This window comes from Myotis nattereri (assembly GCF_964212035.1).
Source record: "Myotis nattereri genome assembly, chromosome: 4".
Taxonomy (NCBI): domain Eukaryota; kingdom Metazoa; phylum Chordata; class Mammalia; order Chiroptera; family Vespertilionidae; genus Myotis; species Myotis nattereri.
Window position 1 is genome coordinate 35,403,371 of NC_138079.1, and position 20,003 is coordinate 35,423,373.

The following is a 20,003-nucleotide window of genomic DNA, read 5'->3' on the forward strand; positions in this document are numbered from 1 at the left end:
CAAAAACCATCATGACCAGCATTCCTAGTGAGGATCATTGCTATCAGAGGACAGTATACAGTAGGAGGTCATGGTGTGCATAAAGGTGATGCTTGCTTCCTAGCATGGTGGAGGGGGCCAGACGAGGGTTGTAAAATATAGATTCTAGAAAGTAATTATTCTACTCAAACGTAGCCATTGATGTTAGCAGGCATATTCAAGTAGAATGAAACCCCTTTCATCTTTCCTCTCCACGTCACCTTTCTCAAACCAGTTGTGTTTTTGATGTTTGCTGACACCGTCCGGATCAAGAGCCACATGGGAGTATGTTTCCCAGCGTTTGTCCTTCCTTCTCTCTCTCTTTTTCCCTTTCCCCTCCTCTCCTACCCCAGTTTTTTCTTGAACGTGTTTATCCCTTCTTCTTTGTGCAGTTGGCAGTTTTTCAGAGCACTTGGATCAGATAAATGGACGAAGCGAGTGTGTGGACAATACAGATAATCCCTCCAAGCCACCCAGTGAACCCGCTTCTCACATGGCTCGGCAGCGCTTAGAAAGCACAGAAAAAAAGAAAATCGCGGGGAAAGTCACCAAGTCCCTTTCCGCCAGTGCTCTGTCCCTCATGATCCCAGGAGGTAGCGTGGCGTCTGCTCGCATGAACTCATGTGGTTTGTGCATGTACACCCCCCCCCCCAGCCCAGTGTGGAATGCTGACTGAGGTACAGGACTGCTTAGAGCAATAAGCAAGGGGTCCCAGCCCAGCTCGCTAGAGCTCCGCCTGCAGGCCCCCAAGCTCCCAGAGAGCAGTGGGCCTCACGTCTTCTCCCGTCTTCCTGCATCAGGAGATGAGGCAGCCTTCCCTCCCAACAAAGCCTTATTTCTTTTATTTGTTTTCTTTCCTTTTCTTTTCTTCCCCTTCCAGGTTAAGGGATAAATTTCCCTCCTGAATAATTTTTCTTCCCAACACTATGCCTCATTTATATACTTTACAGAGCTATTTACAGCATCTGTGTTGGAAAGCTGAGTCTAGTTTTTTCATCTAATTAATGAGGAAATAGACAGAGAAAACATACCTTTTTATTTCTGGGATGCAAAGAGTCACAGACAGCACTGAAATTATAAGTTTTCCCAGCCCTGTCTGTTGAGCTATGCTTCCTCCTACTGGTAGTCAAATCATTTTCTGCCCTATATTAGAAAACGGGGGTTAATTATGGTTTTATTGAATTGCAGTGTTTTTTCACAACTTGATTTTGCCTCTAATAGTCACTAAGTCGGCAGTAATTCCACTGGCAGAGATGAGCTATGCACCCTGGTGGTTGGTTGTGGCTTATCATTCAAGCGACAGCGTGGCAGAGTGAAAGAGGCAATTGGACTCCATGGCAGATGGCTTGCACGTGGAAGAATCCAGACCATGTATAAAAGAGATTACTTACATTTTTGAAATTGGTGCGGAAAGAAACCGGATATAAACAAATGCTCATTTGGGGGTAGCGCTCACCTTACCATGTTCTGTTTGCTGGGAGGCATCCATTTGGCATCATAAAGCAAACCCGTACCCCTTTAGCTTACGTGACTGTCCGTACCCAAAGGCAGTGGCCCCAGTCACTTCTGAAAGCTGGCGAGAAAGCCCGCATCTGGGTAAAGTAGGGCAACTATTTAACTTGGGGAGATAAGGGAAAACATCATGAGGTAAAGGACCCAAGGCAAGCATGTCAAACTCGTGGCCGGCGGGCCTTTCAAAGGAGGCGTGCGTCCCGCTGGCCGCAAGTTTGACATGCTTGATCCAAGTCCTGGCTTTCCATCAATTCGGATCGCATATCCACCCCGTCCTCTCCTCGCTTGCATGTTTTGAAGTCCCCCGCCCACCAGTGTATGTCTTCTGAATAGACAGAAGGTCGCCAGCAAAAGAACGCCGAGCGGCCGCATGAGGTCGGAGGGTGAAGGGGCATGGGCAGTGGCACATTTAGCTTACTGCTCTGCTTTGCACAGACATCAGAATGGGAACGAGCGAGGTACGGAAGCTCTCAGCTTCCTGTGGCCGCACAGCGACTCGCCACCTGCTGCGTCTTCCGCAGCGTGGCATTCTGTAGCCTCGCTCCCGCTGAGCTCACATTTCAACCGCAGCATCCTTTGTAGGTTATTCTTTTTCTCACATGCACAGTTTCACATGACCAGTGGAAATCTGTGTAGATTCACACGGCTGGAACAGTGATAGGAACTATATATTACAAGGCGTTTGCTTATAAAACAAGGAAAAGGGAGCAGAATCGGTGTTTTGGATTGTGAACCAAGTTCCTTTCAAATTTCTGTTTCACCTGCATTGTCCTCTCAGAAACCTTATTAGAAATGCAGGTGATACAGGAAGAGAATCATTTGTAACCATAGTAATAAGGAGTGATTCTTTTATAAAAAAAAAAAAAGTTACCATTTCAGTGCTTTCTTGATTCAATGTTTTAGTCAGTACTAATTCAATGATATGATGTAAAAACAGCGGGGAAATTACACCTTTCTTTCCTGGCCAGGGGTGTTTGAAAAGGACCACGTCAGAGTTGTTTAGGGCAAGAGTTGGAGCCTGAGAATCTTTCACTCTAGTCCACACGGTCTGCTCTGTGGGCGTGAACTTCAAATTCGTGCATCTATGAGTTGTTTCTTTAAGTGAAGTAAAATGCATTAAATAGCATCACAGCTAGAGAGTAGCTAAGTGTTGTGTGTGTTTTGATTAGCATAGAGAACTAAGCAATTATACCTTTAGTTTATGAAATGAAAGCTCGTTAAAATACAGACACTTTCGAAGTTTCCTTGGCAGACCTCTGTTTTGAAATCCATACTGCTTACCCATAGGGATATTTTTATATTATTTCTCCTTTACTTTTCTGCTCGAATGAATGCATTTGTTTTGCAACCACGCTTGCTCCCAATCCCAGCAGGCTGACGTGGTGAGGGCTGGCTGCATGCATGCGTGTGTGGCCAGCATGGGTGTTGATGACTGGCTTCTTTGTTGCAGATATGTTTGCCGTTTCCCCACTGGGGAGTCCAATGTCTCCCCACTCCCTGTCCTCGGACCCTTCTTCTTCACGGGATTCCTCTCCCAGCCGGGACTCGTCGGCAGCCTCTGCCAGTCCGCATCAGCCCGTGGTCATCCACAGTTCGGGGAAGAACTATGGGTTCACCATCCGAGCCATCCGGGTGTACGTGGGCGACAGTGACGTCTATACGGTGCACCACATCGTTTGGGTAAGACCAGCAGTCTCTTGTCCTTGTTGCTTTTTATTCCCAGCCAAACTGGGGAATGGGTGAGTTGGCTAAGACAGACATAACAGCGAATATATTTCCTGTGAAGCTGGTATTTGGGACCTGTTCCACTTTCCTTTCGTGCTCTTTCCCTTGATTTATAGGACACAATTGAATTTAGCAAAAAGAAATCCTTTCGCTTAGTTCTATCCAGATTTTACATTTGATTGTCTACTCTTTGTACCAAGCTGGTTGAAAGGGCCAAAGACAGTCCTATTTCCATCCTTCTTTATTCTCTTGTTCTTGTTTTTTTTCCTGTGTGTTTGTTTGTTTTTTCTTGACCGCCTTTAAAAAAAAACAACAACAAAAAACCCACAAAAACTACCTTCGTAATATCCTGAATTTTTTTAAGAAAACATAGAAATTACCCTGTTTTAGGATGATGACAGTAGAAGCAGGAAACATGCCTTTTTAATACTCTTAGGAGCTTAGGATCATTTGGTACTTAACTTGGAATAGTCTGGCACTAGAAGCAGTAGGCTTAGGGTTGTCATTGGTTTGCTTACTAATATGCCCTCTCCTCTTGGACTTCAGAACGTAGAAGAAGGAAGCCCAGCCTGCCAGGCGGGCCTGAAGGCCGGGGACCTGATCACACACATCAATGGAGAGCCGGTGCACGGACTCGTCCACACGGAAGTGATAGAGCTCTTGCTGAAGGTACTGTCTTTATGTCACGACCATGCAGACGGGCAGAGCCAGAAGGAACTGGTACCAAGAATTACATGCCTGGGTCCCAGGGTCCTTCTTCAGCACACGCCACACATGCAGGCTCATTACTGAGGACTTAGTCAGTAGTCTCGGGTTTATTGTCAAAGACAAAGATAGGAATTCTCTGGGTTTATATCATGAATATCTGCATAATCACCTCCTAATTTAAGTTTGCCTCTTATCCTAAATTATAAAGAAAAATTTGTTTTATGTACTTCACATAGAAAAATCTGGTTGGAAGTCAAGTCCAGTGATTTTGCTCAGGAACATTCAAGAGGTTTTATTCTAGTGGAGTAAGACAGACTGGTGTAAAGCTATGGGGTCTGATCTGAAAGTTGAGCCTGAGAGCTGGGTTTCCTCGGAAAGACAGAATTGTGAATGGAAACATGTCTACTACCAATTGTATACATAAGTGGTAATGGAAGAATGGGTTCTGGCAACCAGTAGCCATTTCCCTCCATGCAAATGACTTTGCATAGAGATCACTTTCTACTTAAAGCTGAATAAAGCCCAAGGAGGAGGAAGATCACGGGAAGCATGAAAGGAGAGGAGAGTGAATATTACGCGGATCCCCTTCCTTTTTCTGAGTTCTTTGCTTTGCCACCTGCTGACACCAGAATATAAAGTTTTAGCTCCAAACATAGATTTGATTAAAACAAATAAAGATGAATTTGAGATTGATGTTCCATTTTGTTAAGAAACAAAGGCTAATTTTCCTGCAACTAGAGTGCAGTGTCTCTAGTTGTAGGATTGCTTTACAGTTCAACAGATTTTCAGATGACCTCCTCCTTGCTCCCTGAGCACCGTAAGGAGCTGCCAGGCACCTGGTGTGAGCATGCACTGCAGCTCACCTGGGGCCTATGGAGAGGAAGCTTGTGCACATACCTGCCATTTAGATAGCATGCACTCAGACCATTCCTAGAGCACCGGCCCTGAGCAGGTACCATAAGAAAGTAGCAGCACAGGAATTAAGGTATAATTCTTGCCCTCAAGGAGTATGGAAGATATGTAAATGGATAAAATTCAACTAAACCATTCAGGGCTATAGCAGAGGGAGGAATCTCATACTTTTGGAGAAAACAGTCTGTGAGTGGAAGAGGCATCACAGAGAAATGATGTTTAACTGGAACTTGAAAGAAAACGAGGAACTTGGGAGGTATTACAGGGAAGTGGGTGTGGAAAGCCTTTCAGAGTAAATTCAGTTCAGTGACCTTGTTCCTCCTTCTTTGTCATTCCCTGAGTCTGGCCCAGGTACTGAGAGTAGAATAGCATGTATGTTCAAGGGTCCATTGTGAAGTAGCAGGTTGTAGAGAAGTTATTGCCATTGACTGATGCACAGCATTAATGAGATATTCGTCTTGGGCTCAGGTGTCCCGTGGGCTGGGGGCTAGACTCACTGGCATCCATGCTCACAGGGCATCCTCTAAGTCTAGATAGCTTTCTCACCTACACCAGGGAACAGGGCTGACTATGAGGAGAGCATTGCAGAGCCCTGGGCAGTGTTAGACATCAGCCGTGGGCATGCTGAACACACAGCAGACCGGACAGCAGCCTGTAGGAGAGATGCTGAGACATAATTGATTATTTTCATCGTCTATTTGATAAAGTATTCTAACAGGATTCTGTGTCTTAAAACCTCCCTTTATGCTTCGTTGAAACTTGGATGTCCATGTCTCTGGCAAGGTCTCTTGGCAGAATCACACGGTTCCATCTATAGCATCTGGTTACAGAGTGCTTCCATTCCTGCACCTAGTCAGTGTGTTCTCTGAAGCTGCCTGCTGCCTGCATAGACACGCTGGAGTGGCGAGCCATTGGCACCCTTCGGAGCCACGCACGCTGTCACAGATCCAAGCAGAGGATCCTGCCTCTTGTTCATAAAGGAAGCACTCAAGAGGAGTAGCCAGTGTAATGAAACAAAAAGGATACGAGGGATTTCATTATCTTCCCAGTGAACTGTGTAATCATGCAGCTTTTTTCCAAATTTACCCAGCCGTCTTCGACAGCATGCAAAGTGTCTAGTGTCAGCATGGGCTCCTCCGTGCCATCGCTGGCGGGGCGTTGGTTTGAGAGCTGTGTTTCAGCGTGCTTGGATGCTGCTTACGTGGGGTATTATACCCACAGACTACTTTACAAAAGCTCATGCACTCTTAGCAAAAGGAGGAAGAGCCATCACACAGGGCTGCATGTGTGTATTTAGAAACACACTACTTATGTATCGTTCCGACTGTGAGCATGGTTAGTGTATTCCATGTTTGTTTCATGGCCTCGCTGTAGTGGCCAGTGGAGGCCGTATTAACCCAGTCTTATCTCCTGCTCACGTGATAACCTGCCTGGCTTAGCCTCTCTAATCCAGGAAACTCTCTTCTCAACCAGGCTGCCTTCTTAGGATAGCGCTAGTTTAAATCCCCAGTGCATAAGACAAGCCCTATAAAGCACAATTTTCATTTGCATGAACTCTGGGGAACCTCTGGATGCTAAAGTGGGGACCATCAAATAGCCTCATTATTACCACCCTCACATAACTGCTGAGCCCCGAAATGTGCAGAGCATTGTGCTAAGGACTGCAAGGGTCCTCCAACAAATGGCACGCAAGCGTAATAGGAAATAGTGCTTTAGGTGACTAGGCTCAGGGAATCCTCACACCCTGGGAGGTAGGCACTTTGAGTATAAATGCCCCCTGTTACAGGTGAAGAGGTACAGCAGAGAGGTGTTAGCCAAGCAGCCCAAGCTTGTCTGCCAGGAAGGAGCAGAAGAGGATCTGCACCCGGCACTGCAGGCCTGAGCACCGTTCCAGAGTGCTCCTCCATTACGTTCTCCGATTGCCAGGAACTTAACGTCCGATGTTCCCAGGGGAGACAGTGGCAATTCCAGGCAACAGTCCAAGTGTTAAACATAAGCAACAGACTGTACCTATGGCCCGAGTTCCGAAGGAGTGACGGCCTTCCTCCAGGTGGACAGGTGTGAGGAGTTAGGGGTCATTGTGACGGGCTGTGAAGGCTGGTGTTTAGTATGTGGGAAGGGGAGGCAATACAAAGAGAGGGCATTAAATCACAAGGAGATTACATCACAGGAGAGCTCACGTGCTAGAGATGCATGAGTACACCAGTGTGGCTGGAGCCTGGGTTCAGAAAAGGGATGCAGTGGGCAGCTGGCTGGGGCCAGGTTGTGGAGGGTGCGGATCAGGGCAAGGACACGGCTGTGCAGGAAGATGCTCTTCCCCATGTGCACTTTGCAAAGAAATCAATGGGAGAACAGTCTAGCTCAAGGTACCCAAGGCCAACAGCTAACTAATGTGGAGCCAGATGGAGAGAAGAGATTGGGTAGATGACTTCTGCTCTGTGTTCAGTTCCATCAGCTGAAATAATTTCCCTCCCACTGTGCCCTAATCACACAAATGGTTTGAAGTAAAAGAGAACTAACTGAACATTTAACAGTCTGCTGGCCCCGTTTTTGTTATTTTTAAACAAGTACCCCAGAATTTCTCTGATGAGAGGTTGCTCATTCGCCAACAGAACGTCCAGTCCGAGTTTAGGCAGCACTCGCTATAGCTGATGCATCCACCAGGTGGCAGGCTTCCTACTTGTCACCTATTCTCTGGGAAGCTATCTTCTAGTCATTTATCATTTCCACAATCATTAATGTTTCTAACTAGCTATTGGTATTCTGCATCTTTGTATCTGGGGACATTGTCTCTTATTGTATTTCCATAAGTTGGGTGAATTGTCCTCTGGAATAGCCACATGTAGAAACAAGAAAGAGAAAACTGGGTTTGGTTTTCGTAGGCAAAGGGGACATTTGCATAGTCTAGTGATGTGTTCTGGTTTAGCATTCCTGGTTATAACTGTATTTATTTTCTAAAGTGTTTTGATATATCTCCTTAATTCCTTCTTGACAGTCTGATTCTATGATTGTTCAGGGCCTGTTCCATCACCACCACTTTTTCTCAAGTACAAGCCGTGCACTCTGCTGGGAACACGACAGATGGGAGGGCCAGGGCCTGCCTTGCCCATAAGGAGCGGGCAGTGAAGATGAGGGTCAGGACAGCCAGCTCTGGGCTCTTGGACTGGCGCTGTGGCCCTGGGAAGGACGAATGTCTGTGAATCCGCCTTCCTTTCCTATAATGCAAGGAAGGGTAACAATCTCTTCGCACCTCATAGGGTTGTAAAACAATAACCCTCGTGGCCTGGTAAAAGAACACATGTGAAAAATACTTCAATATCCATACGCGCTTTTAAAATACCAGGTGGCATCATTATCTTCTTCTAAAGACGTAGAAGTCGATGTTAATTATGATAGAAAAGTATAGATGGATTCGGTAGCCCATAAGACAGAACACCCCAGTGATCATTATGGCCCTGTGTGTCCACTCTGAGTGAGTGTGGAGAAAGATCGGAAAGCACTGCAATGAAAGATAAGCTCCAAACGCCACATTTTTGCCCTTATCCTTCACCTGAGGCATAGGAAAAAACAAAATTTTAGTATGTTTTCACTCAGTTTGTGAAGAGAAGGAATACTCCATCCCAAACAACCTTCATTGGTAGACCTTTCATATTTACAAGAATTTTCTATTTAAATATAAATAGAATGCCAGTCTCTACTATCAGATAAAGGTTTATTTTTAAAGTTTTGTCATTTTGCATATAGAATATATAATTTATTCTCTCATAATGAAAAATAATTTTTTCTCTTTCAATTTCAAATCCATTTCCATAAAACATTTTTATAATTATGGCATTAGGTATGGGACTATATATTCTTAACTATATAAAGAACTCTAAAATCAATAACAAAGTACTAAGACTCTCAGATACTAAATTAGATGTAAGATGCGAACAGAACATTTCCTAAAGAAACACAGATGACCAAAATCAGTGACACAACATTCAGCCTGTTAATTGTCAAGGAATGAAGATTAAAACTTGACATAACTTTTTCCTATAAAATTGGTAATTTGCTTAATGTCAATATTCAGTTCTGACAGGCCTGTGGTAAGATAGGTACCCGTGTGCTGCCGGCAGGAGTGTGAACTGACATAAACCCTCTGGGAAATAGTGTACCAGTCTGTACGGGGGTCTTTAAGAAGTTCGGATAGGCCGCGTGATTCAGTGCCTGGAGTCTAATTGCCCAGTTTAAGGGAAATGTCAGAGGTTAGGACAGTGATATGTAGACAAGGACATTTATTTCAACTCTTATATAAATTGAAAAGTAGAAAGCAGTAGCAGTAGCGAGATAGTTAAATTTTGATCCACCCATCTCACAGAATATTATAATACAGCCAATTAAAATGCATTCTTAAAGAATATTCAGTGATGAAGGCAAAGTGTTTCAAAGTTTTATAATGTGAAATGAGAAGGACAACAACATAAAACTAGATGTTAGAATAATTTAAGATTTAGATTGTTTATGAACCCCCTGCCCAGGACTGCGTGAAAGCGCACGAGGCCCACGGGATGACCTCACCACAGGTGCCTGGGTGGGGAGAGGCTGCTGCGTGCTCACTGGCATAAACTTTCCAGCTCGGCAGGTTTTATGGTGATAGAAAAGGAACCTTTTAAAATAATGAAAAAATAAGTCTCTTTCAGTTTTGTTACTCTTTGATTTCTAGGTCAAAGGAAAAGCACAAACATGAGAAAAAAGAAAAGTAAATCAACCACGGAGACAGCTCTGGGCACATTATTTATGCTTCATGCATGTGGGTGACGCTACCTATTATTTATAGAGCCTTTCCAGGGGTCCCCAGGGGGCTGAGGGCTTCACCGACGCTGTCCTTCATGTGGTCCTCAGAGGAGCCCTGGAGAAGGCGTGATTCAGCTGTGAGGTAGCACAGGAAGTGGAGGCGAGGGAGGAGGAGCAGCCGGCTCAGGTCTCAGAGCTCGGATTTGAACTCAGATCAGAGCCCACCCTCTTAAAGAAACCTTCCATTGTGTCTCCACCCAGTTTGCATTCTCCAGGACTTCCTAGTTTAAAGGGTTATTTAGAAATGGAGGTCCTTTTGTGTGTATATCCTTATGTATCTTTGTGTTTGAGCCTCCTATCTCTGTTCTCATCTTGTTTTATTACAGCATTTCCCTTTAATACCATCTCTTTTTTTTTTTCATAGAGTGGGAATAAGGTGTCAATCACTACGACCCCATTTGAAAACACATCAATCAAAACGGGACCAGCCAGGAGAAATAGCTATAAGAGCCGGATGGTGAGGCGGAGCAAGAAATCTAAGAAGAAAGAGAGTCTAGAACGGTTAGTTCAAGCAGTGTTATTCTTTGGGAGTTCAGTGGATACCCATGTGGGAGGAGAGTTACTCCCTACCTAATTTAAATGCTATAGATGAGCGATTTTTATGCTGTGGTTCACATATAGTTATACATGGAAGTTCATATTCATAATAGCATTATTTTTCATAGTGGAAAGGTTTATGTAGCTATGTTGTAAACCTCACCGTTGTGATTCAGGTTGCTTTATCTCACGTATTAGAGCTGTGAAAAGCTCTTGGGTGTTTCCTAAGCCTCTAGACTTCATTCCATGTGAGCTGGATTTGAGGAACTGGACCCTCAAGCAGTTCTTAACATTAAATCTACATTTAATAATGTCCTTTGCACTATCGAAAAACAGCTGGTATTTTTTAAATGCCAGGTATTCGGAAATAACTGCATCTTAAGAGCATCCAAATAATCCTAGAAATAAAAGGGCTTTGTCTTACTGACTGGAAGTTTGGCCAGGCTACCGTGGGCTGTCTGGGAGGCATCGTGGGTACCCCTCTGCTGCATGCAAGATGCGGTAGACGTCCCTGGCGGGGCATTTCTTGACAGGCAGCTGTTGGGATGTGCTCCCTGCAGGATGCTGCAGGAGCTCTCCCTTCCCCTCTTGAATCTGATGTGTCTGATCATAGTCAGAGGGTTTTTTGTGATTGAAATGTAGGAGGAAAAGGCAAATGTAAAAGGGATGCTCATCAACTCCTGGAAAGACAAAGCTGTACAAGAAAGGAAATAGAATTAAGCTTCCCATGGCCCAGCTGTGAACAATACTTACAACAAAGAAAACACCAGCCTTTTTTTTTTAAAAAAAAAAATATATTTTATTGATTTTTTTACAGAGAGGAAGGGAGAGAGATAGAAACATCGATGAGAGAGAAACATCCATCAGCTGCCTCCTGCACATCTCCTACTGGGGATGTGCCCGCAACCAAGGTGCATGCCCTTGACCGGAATCAAACCCGGGACCCTTCAGTCCACAGGCTGACGCTCTATCCACTGAGCCAAACCAGTTTCGGCCCAGCCTTTTTTTTGTTTAACCAAAAAAATTTTTTTTATCTATTGAGAGGAATAAAAAAAAAGGGGAAGTGTATTTGGTCAGAAGGTGGAAGGGGGTTGCAGAAGAGGTTAGTTCTCATCTTCTGTGGTAGGACAGCAGCAGATACTTTCTGAGACAGAAAAACTAAAAAGTAATGTAAGCTCACTGCTTAGCAGTGTGCAGACTGATGAGATGGGCGAAGACACACTCCTTGTCTCTGGAGAGGGGGCAAAAGAAGGCCGAGGATGGGGGTGGTGATTTTTCACTCTAAGTTTATAAAATGGTTTGGCTTTTTAACCCACATGGCCTCATTACTTTTATTAAAATTACACACGCATGCAGCACAACACATACATTCTGAGAGGCTCCCTTTTTTATGTGTGCCTTCTATTTCGTTTGTGCTGTAAGTCAGATAGAGCACGCTGTTCCCAGGGGTAGCAGTGTTTGCCCTTCTTGCTTACGCTCCCCGCTCCCCGGGGTGGGTCGGGCTCGCACAGCCGCCTGCACCTCGGAGCCGCAGGAGGCTGCCCCTTCTGCTCGAGGCTGTGCTTGTTGGGCACTGAGTACACATTTGCTTCTGCTGCAGCGAGGCGGCTGCTGCCCTGCTGATAGGATAAGCTTCAGTTCACCTTTCCCGCGTGTCTATGGAAATGTGCAGCCTGCACTGTCATTAGGCATATCCAGGAGCCCACAGCGGGATAAGCCCAGCAAACAGCCCCTCACAGATAAAGCCTCTGCCCAGTGTGTCCCCACTAAAGAATCCTACATCCGAGGTGGTTTTTCCTCTGGGTATTATCTCTTAGTGAAGGTGTGTCAGCATCTGGGGGCACGTACTCAGAAGCCTTCAAGGCAAAGAACACCCTCCTCATAAACCTGACAGTAAATAAACGAATATATACTTAATGTATTTCCCCAGCTCGTCTTAAAGGGTTTGGAATTCAGAGAGCTCCCATAGTGTGCTATCTTCCTTTCTAAGTCATCCAAACATTTTTAATAGAACAGTGGGATCCTACTCTTTAATAGGATCTGCCATCATATCATGCCCCCGGCACAGAGGTGTGACTGGAACGCAGGAATTGTGCGGAGGCAGGAGCAGCTCTGGACAGGGAATCTGATCCGTTTTCTCTTGTTTTCACTCTAGGAGGAGATCCCTTTTCAAAAAACTAGCTAAGCAGCCTTCTCCTCTACTCCACACCAGCTGAAGTTTCTCCTGCTTGAACCGATCGCTGTCGTCGGGGGAGAGCCTCCCGGGGTCCCCCACACACAGCCTGTCTCCCCGATCTCCCACGCCCAGCTACCGCTCCACCCCTGACTTCCCATCCGGTGAGTGAGTCTCCTGGCCAGGACAGCAAGGGGGAGTTGGGAGAGATCAAAGTCACCGTCTTAAATCCCGAAACCCCTGAGGATTATTCCTGCCTGGAGGTCATTAGATAGGGCTCTTCGGACCATTAAAATAAGACAGGAAGTGTTGGGTTAAAACTTAGTGTAGGGAGGTTTATCCAAAAAGCGTTCATTCATTAGAGTTGGATGCTGACAGCTTGCTGACCTTGGCCTGACCTCTGCCTGAAGCAGTTTGGGCTGGAGGGTGGGAAGGGGAGGGAAGGTGGCCGTTGCTCACAGCATTCTGTTTTCTACCCCCAGGCACTAACTCCTCGCAGAGCAGCTCCCCAAGTTCTAGTGCCCCCAACTCCCCAGCGGGGTCAGGACACATCCGGCCCAGCACGCTCCACGGTCTGGCCCCCAAACTCAGCGGACAGCGCTACCGGTCGGGAAGGCGTAAGTCCGCTGGCAACATCCCGCTCTCCCCGCTGGCCCGGACCCCGTCTCCAACACCACAGCCCACCTCCCCGCAGCGGTCCCCGTCCCCTCTGCTGGGACCCCCCCTGGGCAGTGCCAAGATCGTGCAGGCCTTTCCCAGCAAAATGCACTCCCCTCCCACCATCGTCAGACACATCGTGAGGCCCAAGAGCGCCGAGCCGCCACGGTCCCCGCTGCTCAAGCGCGTGCAGTCCGAGGAGAAGCTCTCCCCCGCCTACGGCAGCGACAAGAAGCACCTGTGCTCCCGCAAGCACAGCCTGGAGGTGACCCAGGAGGAGGTGCAGCGGGAGCCCTCCCAGCGGGAAGTGACCCTGCAGAGCCTGGAGGAGACCGCGTGCGACACGCCCGCCCTCAGCCGGGCCAGGCCCGTGGAGCAGGGCTGCCTGAAGCGCCCCGCCTCCCGGAAGCTGGGCCGGCAGGAGTCCGTGGACGACCTGGACCGAGAGAAGCTGAAGGCCAAGGTGGTGGTGAAGAAACCAGACGGCTTCCCGGAGAAACCCGAACCCCATCCGAAGTCCCACGCACTCGGGAGCGACTCGGAAAACCACTCTGCGGTGAGGCGAGAGGAGCGGGAGAAGAAAATGTACCCGAAGACGATGGAAAGGTCCAGTCATTTTGAGAACAAAGCAGCCGGGCAGGAGGCCCCGGCCCCGGGTGGCCTGCTGAAGGGTGCGCTCCACAAGCCGGCCGGCGCCTCGGGCGGGGCGGCAGCGGGCCGGGGCCAGGCCCCTGCGGACCACAGCCAGGGCACCTGCGACTGCAAACCAGCCTCTGTGCCCAGCACCCTTCAAGACGGCCCCTGTCCCTCCCCCGACAGGTCCGCCTCCGGGAGGGGGGACGCTGTGGAGAAGGCTCCCCAGGCCAAGGAGTGTCTCCGATGTGAAAAGTTAGACAGCAAGCTGGCCAGCATGGACTACCTCCGCAAGAAAGTGTCCCTCGAAGACAAAGATGACAACCTCTGTCTCATGCTCAAGCCCAAGATGACCTCCAGTGCCCATGAGTGCCTGCCCGGGAACGCGGCCCGGCCCACGGGCGGGCAGCAGGAGGCGCCGGCCTCCGAGAGCCGGGCATTCAGCAGCAGCGCCCATGCAGCTCCGATGGGCGGTGTGGTGTTCGTCCCTCTCAAGGCCTTGGCCGGCCGGGTGGACGGTGGGGCAGAGAAGCCGGGCCCGGTGGCTCCCGAGCCCCCTGTCCGGAAAAGCCCCTCCGAGTACAAGCTGGAAGGTAGGTCTGTATCCTGCCTGAAGCCCATCGAGGGCACGTTGGACATTGCTCTCCTGTCTGGACCTCAGGCCTCCAAGATGGAGCTGCCTTCCCCCGAACCCACGCAGAGCCCCGGCCCCGGCCCGGGCGGTGCCCTGGGGCCCGCTGCGCCGCCCGCCCTTCCCAGCGATGGGAGGAAGGGAGATGCTGCTGGTCAGAGGGAGTCCTCCCCTGCTGGCTTCAAGGTGAACAAGTCCTACCTGCTCGAGCCTCGGTTCCTGCCACCCAGCCGGGGTCTCCAGAATTCGCCATCGGCTCCCCAGCCTGACCCAGCGCTGAAGCAGGACAGGAACGTTTCCCAGGCCACCAGGAGCCCCGCAACAGACACGGAAAATGATCCCCAGCGGAGAGAGGGCGGGCCCAGCAAACGCCAAGATCCCAGCTCCAACACGAAATGCCTGCCCGCGCTGGGTCAAACCCTGCGTGGTGCCGACCCAACCAGGGCACCGGGCCCACCCCCACCCGAAGGTGTCCCCTCACGGGAGAAGCCGAGTGGGAGGGAACCGACGGAGAGGGGCCCTTCCACAGCCAGAACAGAGCCGCAGGCTGCAAGGGCCGCTGTCCGCAGAGAGCCCTCGGAGCCGAGCCCTCCACAAGCTGCTAAAACCAGTGACAACAGAAATCTCCCGTCTGTGGGAGGAGCCCGCTCCGATGTCCACACACAGACCCTGGCCACGGAGAAAGCCCGGGGGCCTTGCGGGAAACCAAGCCACAGGGATGGCCGAGAGGAGCTGAGGCCGCTGGCCAGAGAGGACCCCTCTTTGCACACCGTGGGGACGGGGACGCCTTGTGAGCGGGAGCTGGGCAAGGGAAGGAGCGGCCCGGAACCCACATCGCAAGCCCCGCCTGCCAGGCAGTCTCTGCAGCCTCCAGAGGGTGGGAAGAGTGACAGGCTCCGCAGTTTCCCTTCTTTGCAGAGAGATGATCCCCGGGAACCGGAGAGGAAAGAACAGCTGCAGCAGCGGCTCAGCAGCGGCTCTCAGCCCCCACCCGTCACCAAGGACCTGCCCAGCCCGGCTCGGCAGCCCTGTGGCGCACCCAGCCCCTCCTCAGACAGAGAGCTGGGTAGCAAGCCCTGGGCTGCAGAGCCCAGCCTGGGCCTCCCAGACCCGCCCCGGCCCGCTGCTGTGCATGGTGAGAGCAGCCACAAGCCCGGGCCTGCCCCCGACCCGAGCCCTGCAAAGTCCAAGCACCCAGACCGGCCCCTCGCCTCCCAGAGGCTGGGCATGGGGGCTGCGGTGGCCAAAGAGCCTGGCACACAGCCTCCCATTGGCCCCAGCTCCCCCAGCAGCCCCAGCCGAGATGGGAAGGGCAGCAGTAAGGGCGTGTCGAATGTGTACCCTGCCCTCCCAGGTTCCCAGCACACAGCCAGCCATGTGATCGGCCAGGGAGGAAGTGGGCCCTCAGGCTCACTGCCCCCCAGAGCGGGTCCCCTGGACACCAAGCTGAAGCCCACTGAAGGCGGGCGTGCCCCGGAGGCGCTGGAGAGGCCCGTGCATCCGCCACGGCAAGGACACCCCGGGGTCAGCAAGTCTGTAGACCAGAAACTTCCCACTGTCAGTGAAAAGCTAAACCTGTCTCCAAAGCACCCCAAACCACCCACTGTGAGAGACGGCCCCCCGCCGTGCAGACAGACAGACAAGAGCCCTAGTCCCCTGGCCGCCACCGCAGACAGGAAGTCTGAAGGGAAGAAATGCATGGAAGCACTTTATGGTCCCCCGGACGGCAGGAAGCTGGAGGCCAGCCTGCCCCTGGCACAGGGCGAGGCCAGGCTGAGGGGCACGGAGAGGCCGGCAGGGGCCGCGGGGAAGGGCCTGCCAGACGCCAAGGGGAGAGGGCTCAGTGCCCAGAAGCCACCGCCCGAGGCAGGCAAGCCCAGCGGCATGAAGCGGTCACCCTCGGCCATCGGGCAGAGTTCCTTCCGGCCCGCTGCCCTCCCGGAGAAGTGTCTGAGCACCTCCTCCAGCTTTCCCGAGGCCAGGCCAGGCGCTCGCGAGGCTCCCACCACCAGCAGCGACCCCGCCTCGGCCAAGACCAGCGGGCCCACGGCCGAGCCCACAGCCCCCAGCAGCAGGGACCAGAGGAAACCCCCCTCTGGGGGCGATGGCGGGAGCCACATGACAAAGAGCGACTCCCTGCCCTCCTTCAGGAGCTCCTCCATCACGGTGGAGTTACAGCACCCCAACCCAACCACGGCGTGGGGCGCCGGGCCCCGGGACAGGGCCCTCTCAGTAACTGCCCCCCCAGGAGAAACCAAAGAGAGAGAGCCTGCCCCGGCCCAGCCTCAGACCAGGAAACAGAACGCGGGCAGAGAGGTGACCAAGCCGTCCCCCGCGCCCGGCACAGACCGCCCCGTCGCCCTTTCTTCCGAGAAGGACTCTGTGGTCCGGCAGAGGCGGGGGAAAGAGGGTTTGCGGAGCAGCCCTCACAAAAAGGCCTCCTAAGGGGGCAGGCCCTAGGGGACCCTCCCGGAACGTGTCACTGAGTCCTGACTACCTTTCGAAACCAGCACTGTGGGAGCATCGCAGGCCGAGCCTGGAGTCTCGCCGAAGGAGGGGAGAGGGAGAGAAGGTGGAAAGAAAGGGACCTTCTTCCAAATGCCTGCCCCGTGGTCACCGGTATAGCTGTTACCAGATAGTGTTTGTACAAGAAACAATAAACACCTTCACAGCCGAGGGTTGTTGAGGAAAGGATTTTCTCTGTAAATATCTGGCCATGTGTTGGGTTTGGGATGTAGAGTCTGTACCTTGCTGCTGATTGTGTCATTTATGACAGCTTTTCTTTTAAAAAAAAGAAAAAAGAAGATTTTTGCTTTACCACTTACCATGATGTAGTACTGAAGCAAAAGGTTAAAACCGATGTATGTGAAAGTAGAGATCCACCCATGTTCGTGTATATACACGCATCCACCACATGTGTTTGTCTGTGGTTTGAGAGACTGTTTCAAGACTACATGTTCCTAAGTTAAAACACCCTAAGTAGAGGTAAAGATGCAAGAAAGCCCTACCCACCGTAGCTTGTGAGTTTTTATGTGCATTTGTAACCAGAGATGTTGATAGGACTGTATCTGGCTGCCCATGTTTCCAGATCCAAAGCAAGAGGTTCTCTAATTGCTGCATTTAGATCCCTCCTCCATCAGGAAGGGCCAGACCGTGGAGGTAGCCACGTTCGTTTCACAGTCATCCTACCTAGTGGGCATTTCGCGCCCGGGTCCGCCTGTCTGAAGGCCAGCCGTCCTCGTCTGTGGCTGTGTGTCTGTCGGGTCTTCACCCCAGGGGGAGTGGGTCTATAAACACACATGATCTTGATGTCTGTTCTCCTGCATTTTCTCCTGCTCATGCTCTTAAACTCAGGCCTTTCTGCTGTGAGTCGCTAGTCAAGAAGCACACGTTTTGTAGTCCTGCACCAGCTCTGCTCTCAGACAAAAAGGGACATTACTGGCTGCACGCAACTCTGCCAGGACTTAGGTTGAGTTTTACTCGGTTGAGCATCAGGCACTGGAAGAGGTTTTAAATTTGCTTTTGGATGGGAAAGGGGGTGGGGGTAGATTTTGGCATCACAGCATATATATTAAGAAATAATCAGGACATCAAGATACCTTTTAATACATAGCTGGGGCCTTATGTTGTAGATGAAGCTTGCTGTTTTTAGCAAGTTCCTGGGTTTCACATTCATTTCGGACGCATCGAGTAGCTCCATACATTTCATAACACGATCTCTTTATTTGTATGCAAAAAAAAAAAAGACTGTATTAATAAAGAGCAGCATTTTTGTAACAAAAAGACCTGTTGGAGCTATTTTGGTGCTTGAATGTGACTGTCCTTTTTACTTTTGCTAAGCCTTATTTAAATTTTGTATACCATGGAATATGTAGAAGTTGTCCAATCATTTTAGTGCTGAAGGGGTTTTTCTGTTTGTTTTCCGTTGCAGTTTTCCTGGTGGTTTGTATTGTATTGTAAGATGTCGCTTGCTGACATAAGTACTAAGGCACTAAGTACTAAGAGAAAATACACACAGATAAGTATTTATAAGATGCTTGGGATCTATAGCAGGAATGTTTGTTTTGTTTTTGTAAGAGGAAAAAAAAATTACCAATGAATACTAACTCAGCACCCAAGCCCCCTCGGGGATGTCTTAGTATCTTTAGGCTATAAAATTCTTCATCTAAGCACAGCATCATCCTGTGGCCCTGTGGATTGTAAATCATTTATCGGGGCCGTAAACTCCACTCCAAAAACAAAGGCATAATTTAACTGACTTGGTTGTCCTTCACTGTAAAATGAGTTGGCAATGACAAAAGGAAAACAAAAAAAAAGAGTAGGAAAAGTCTCCTTGCCCCTATCTTTTCCCATGTAGTTTTAGCCATTCCCCATCAGTTGTAGAAGAAACAAATATTTTATAAGAACTTAAGTGGGTTTCAAAAGTGGTCTCAACATTTATAATTCATATCTGTGTCTGTTGGTTGTCATAACCCAAGGCTTCTGCACTCAGACATCAAGACAGGGCTTTCGGGGAGGCAGGTCATGGTTTACAGCCGTTGCTTCTTAACTGTCCAGTTTCCTTTAAAGCACAGCTAGGTGCTTGTTTACAAACGACATATCTATGTATATTTTGTATAGTATATTACCATTTTTGCCAAATACGTTTTTGCATTTTGGTTGAGTAAAGAGTGCTAAGGTTGCGTTCACGTGATAACTGTCTGTTGTTGGTAACCTCTCCGGTCAGCTGGTAGAAACCCTCCTGTGTTCCCTCTGGTCCATCTCCTGTGATTGTAAGACGTGCCCCTCAGTAGTGCTCCCAACGATAGATTTACCAGCTTAACGTTTGTTAGGATCTGTGCAATAAAGTGTTTGCAGTCTTATTTTCTCTAAGAAATTCCCTATGGATGTCCTAATTGTTGTATATTGAAATATTTATACTTATGCGGTCGCATAACATTGAAATAAAAATTTAGCATGAAAAGATAATGGCTAATAAGGTGTGGTTTTTTTGCATAGACACACATACATACTATCTCTAAAGTGTTAGTGAATATAACTATATTATGGAAATCATGGGTTTTGGAGATTGCTCTGTTGAGTGGAAAGGTTTGCCATTTTTTTTTTTAACTTACACAAACATGTTCCATTCATTCTGCAAGATTAAGTCTCCTTTAACTCCTTCCTGTTTTCTAACAACCTTCTTCCTTGCCTGCAAAACTTTTCAGCTGCCACATTCACCATCTCCCTACGGTCTCGGGAAAAGTTGTCCTTTCTCAGTGACACCACCTCCCTCGAGTCTCCGAGAACCTTGCTCCATCAATCACCATTTGTCCTCTCATCTTTCCTTTTCTTCCCTCCTGTCTCCTCATAATTAAAAACCATTGAAGCCATAAGGAAGGAGAGAAGCAACCCAACACTTATTGTCTACCTATAATAGATAGATAGATGGTAGAATTATATATATTACAAGAGGCCCATTGCACAAAGATTCGTGCAAGAATAGGCCTTCCTTCCCCTGGCTGCTGGCACCGGTTTCCCTCCGGCACCTAGGACCCGGGCCTTCACTCTGGCCGCCACCTCCCGCCTTTGTTCCGGGCTGGCCACCGCCATCTTTGTTGCATTGATTTGCATATTCCCTCCTTATTGGCTGTGGGCACTGCCATCTTTGTTGTGAAGTGA

At 49.2% G+C, this 20,003-nt stretch overlaps 1 protein-coding gene across 1 annotated transcript in view; it reads left to right on the forward strand.

The window, feature by feature from the left end:
- MAST4 (microtubule associated serine/threonine kinase family member 4) overlaps positions 1-19,310 on the forward strand; it is a gene marked incomplete at its 5' end in the record, with an annotated part of 512,560 nt that extends 493,250 nt beyond the window's left edge. The window contains 7 exon segments of the mRNA XM_081090007.1: positions 411-611; positions 2,981-3,210; positions 3,802-3,924; positions 10,076-10,212; positions 12,404-12,461; positions 12,465-12,585; positions 12,904-19,310. Of these exon segments, the coding sequence (XP_080946133.1) occupies positions 411-611; positions 2,981-3,210; positions 3,802-3,924; positions 10,076-10,212; positions 12,404-12,461; positions 12,465-12,585; positions 12,904-16,787 (4,754 nt within the window). The 3' untranslated portion in view covers positions 16,788-19,310.
- Between the last annotated feature and the right edge of the window lie 693 nt (positions 19,311-20,003).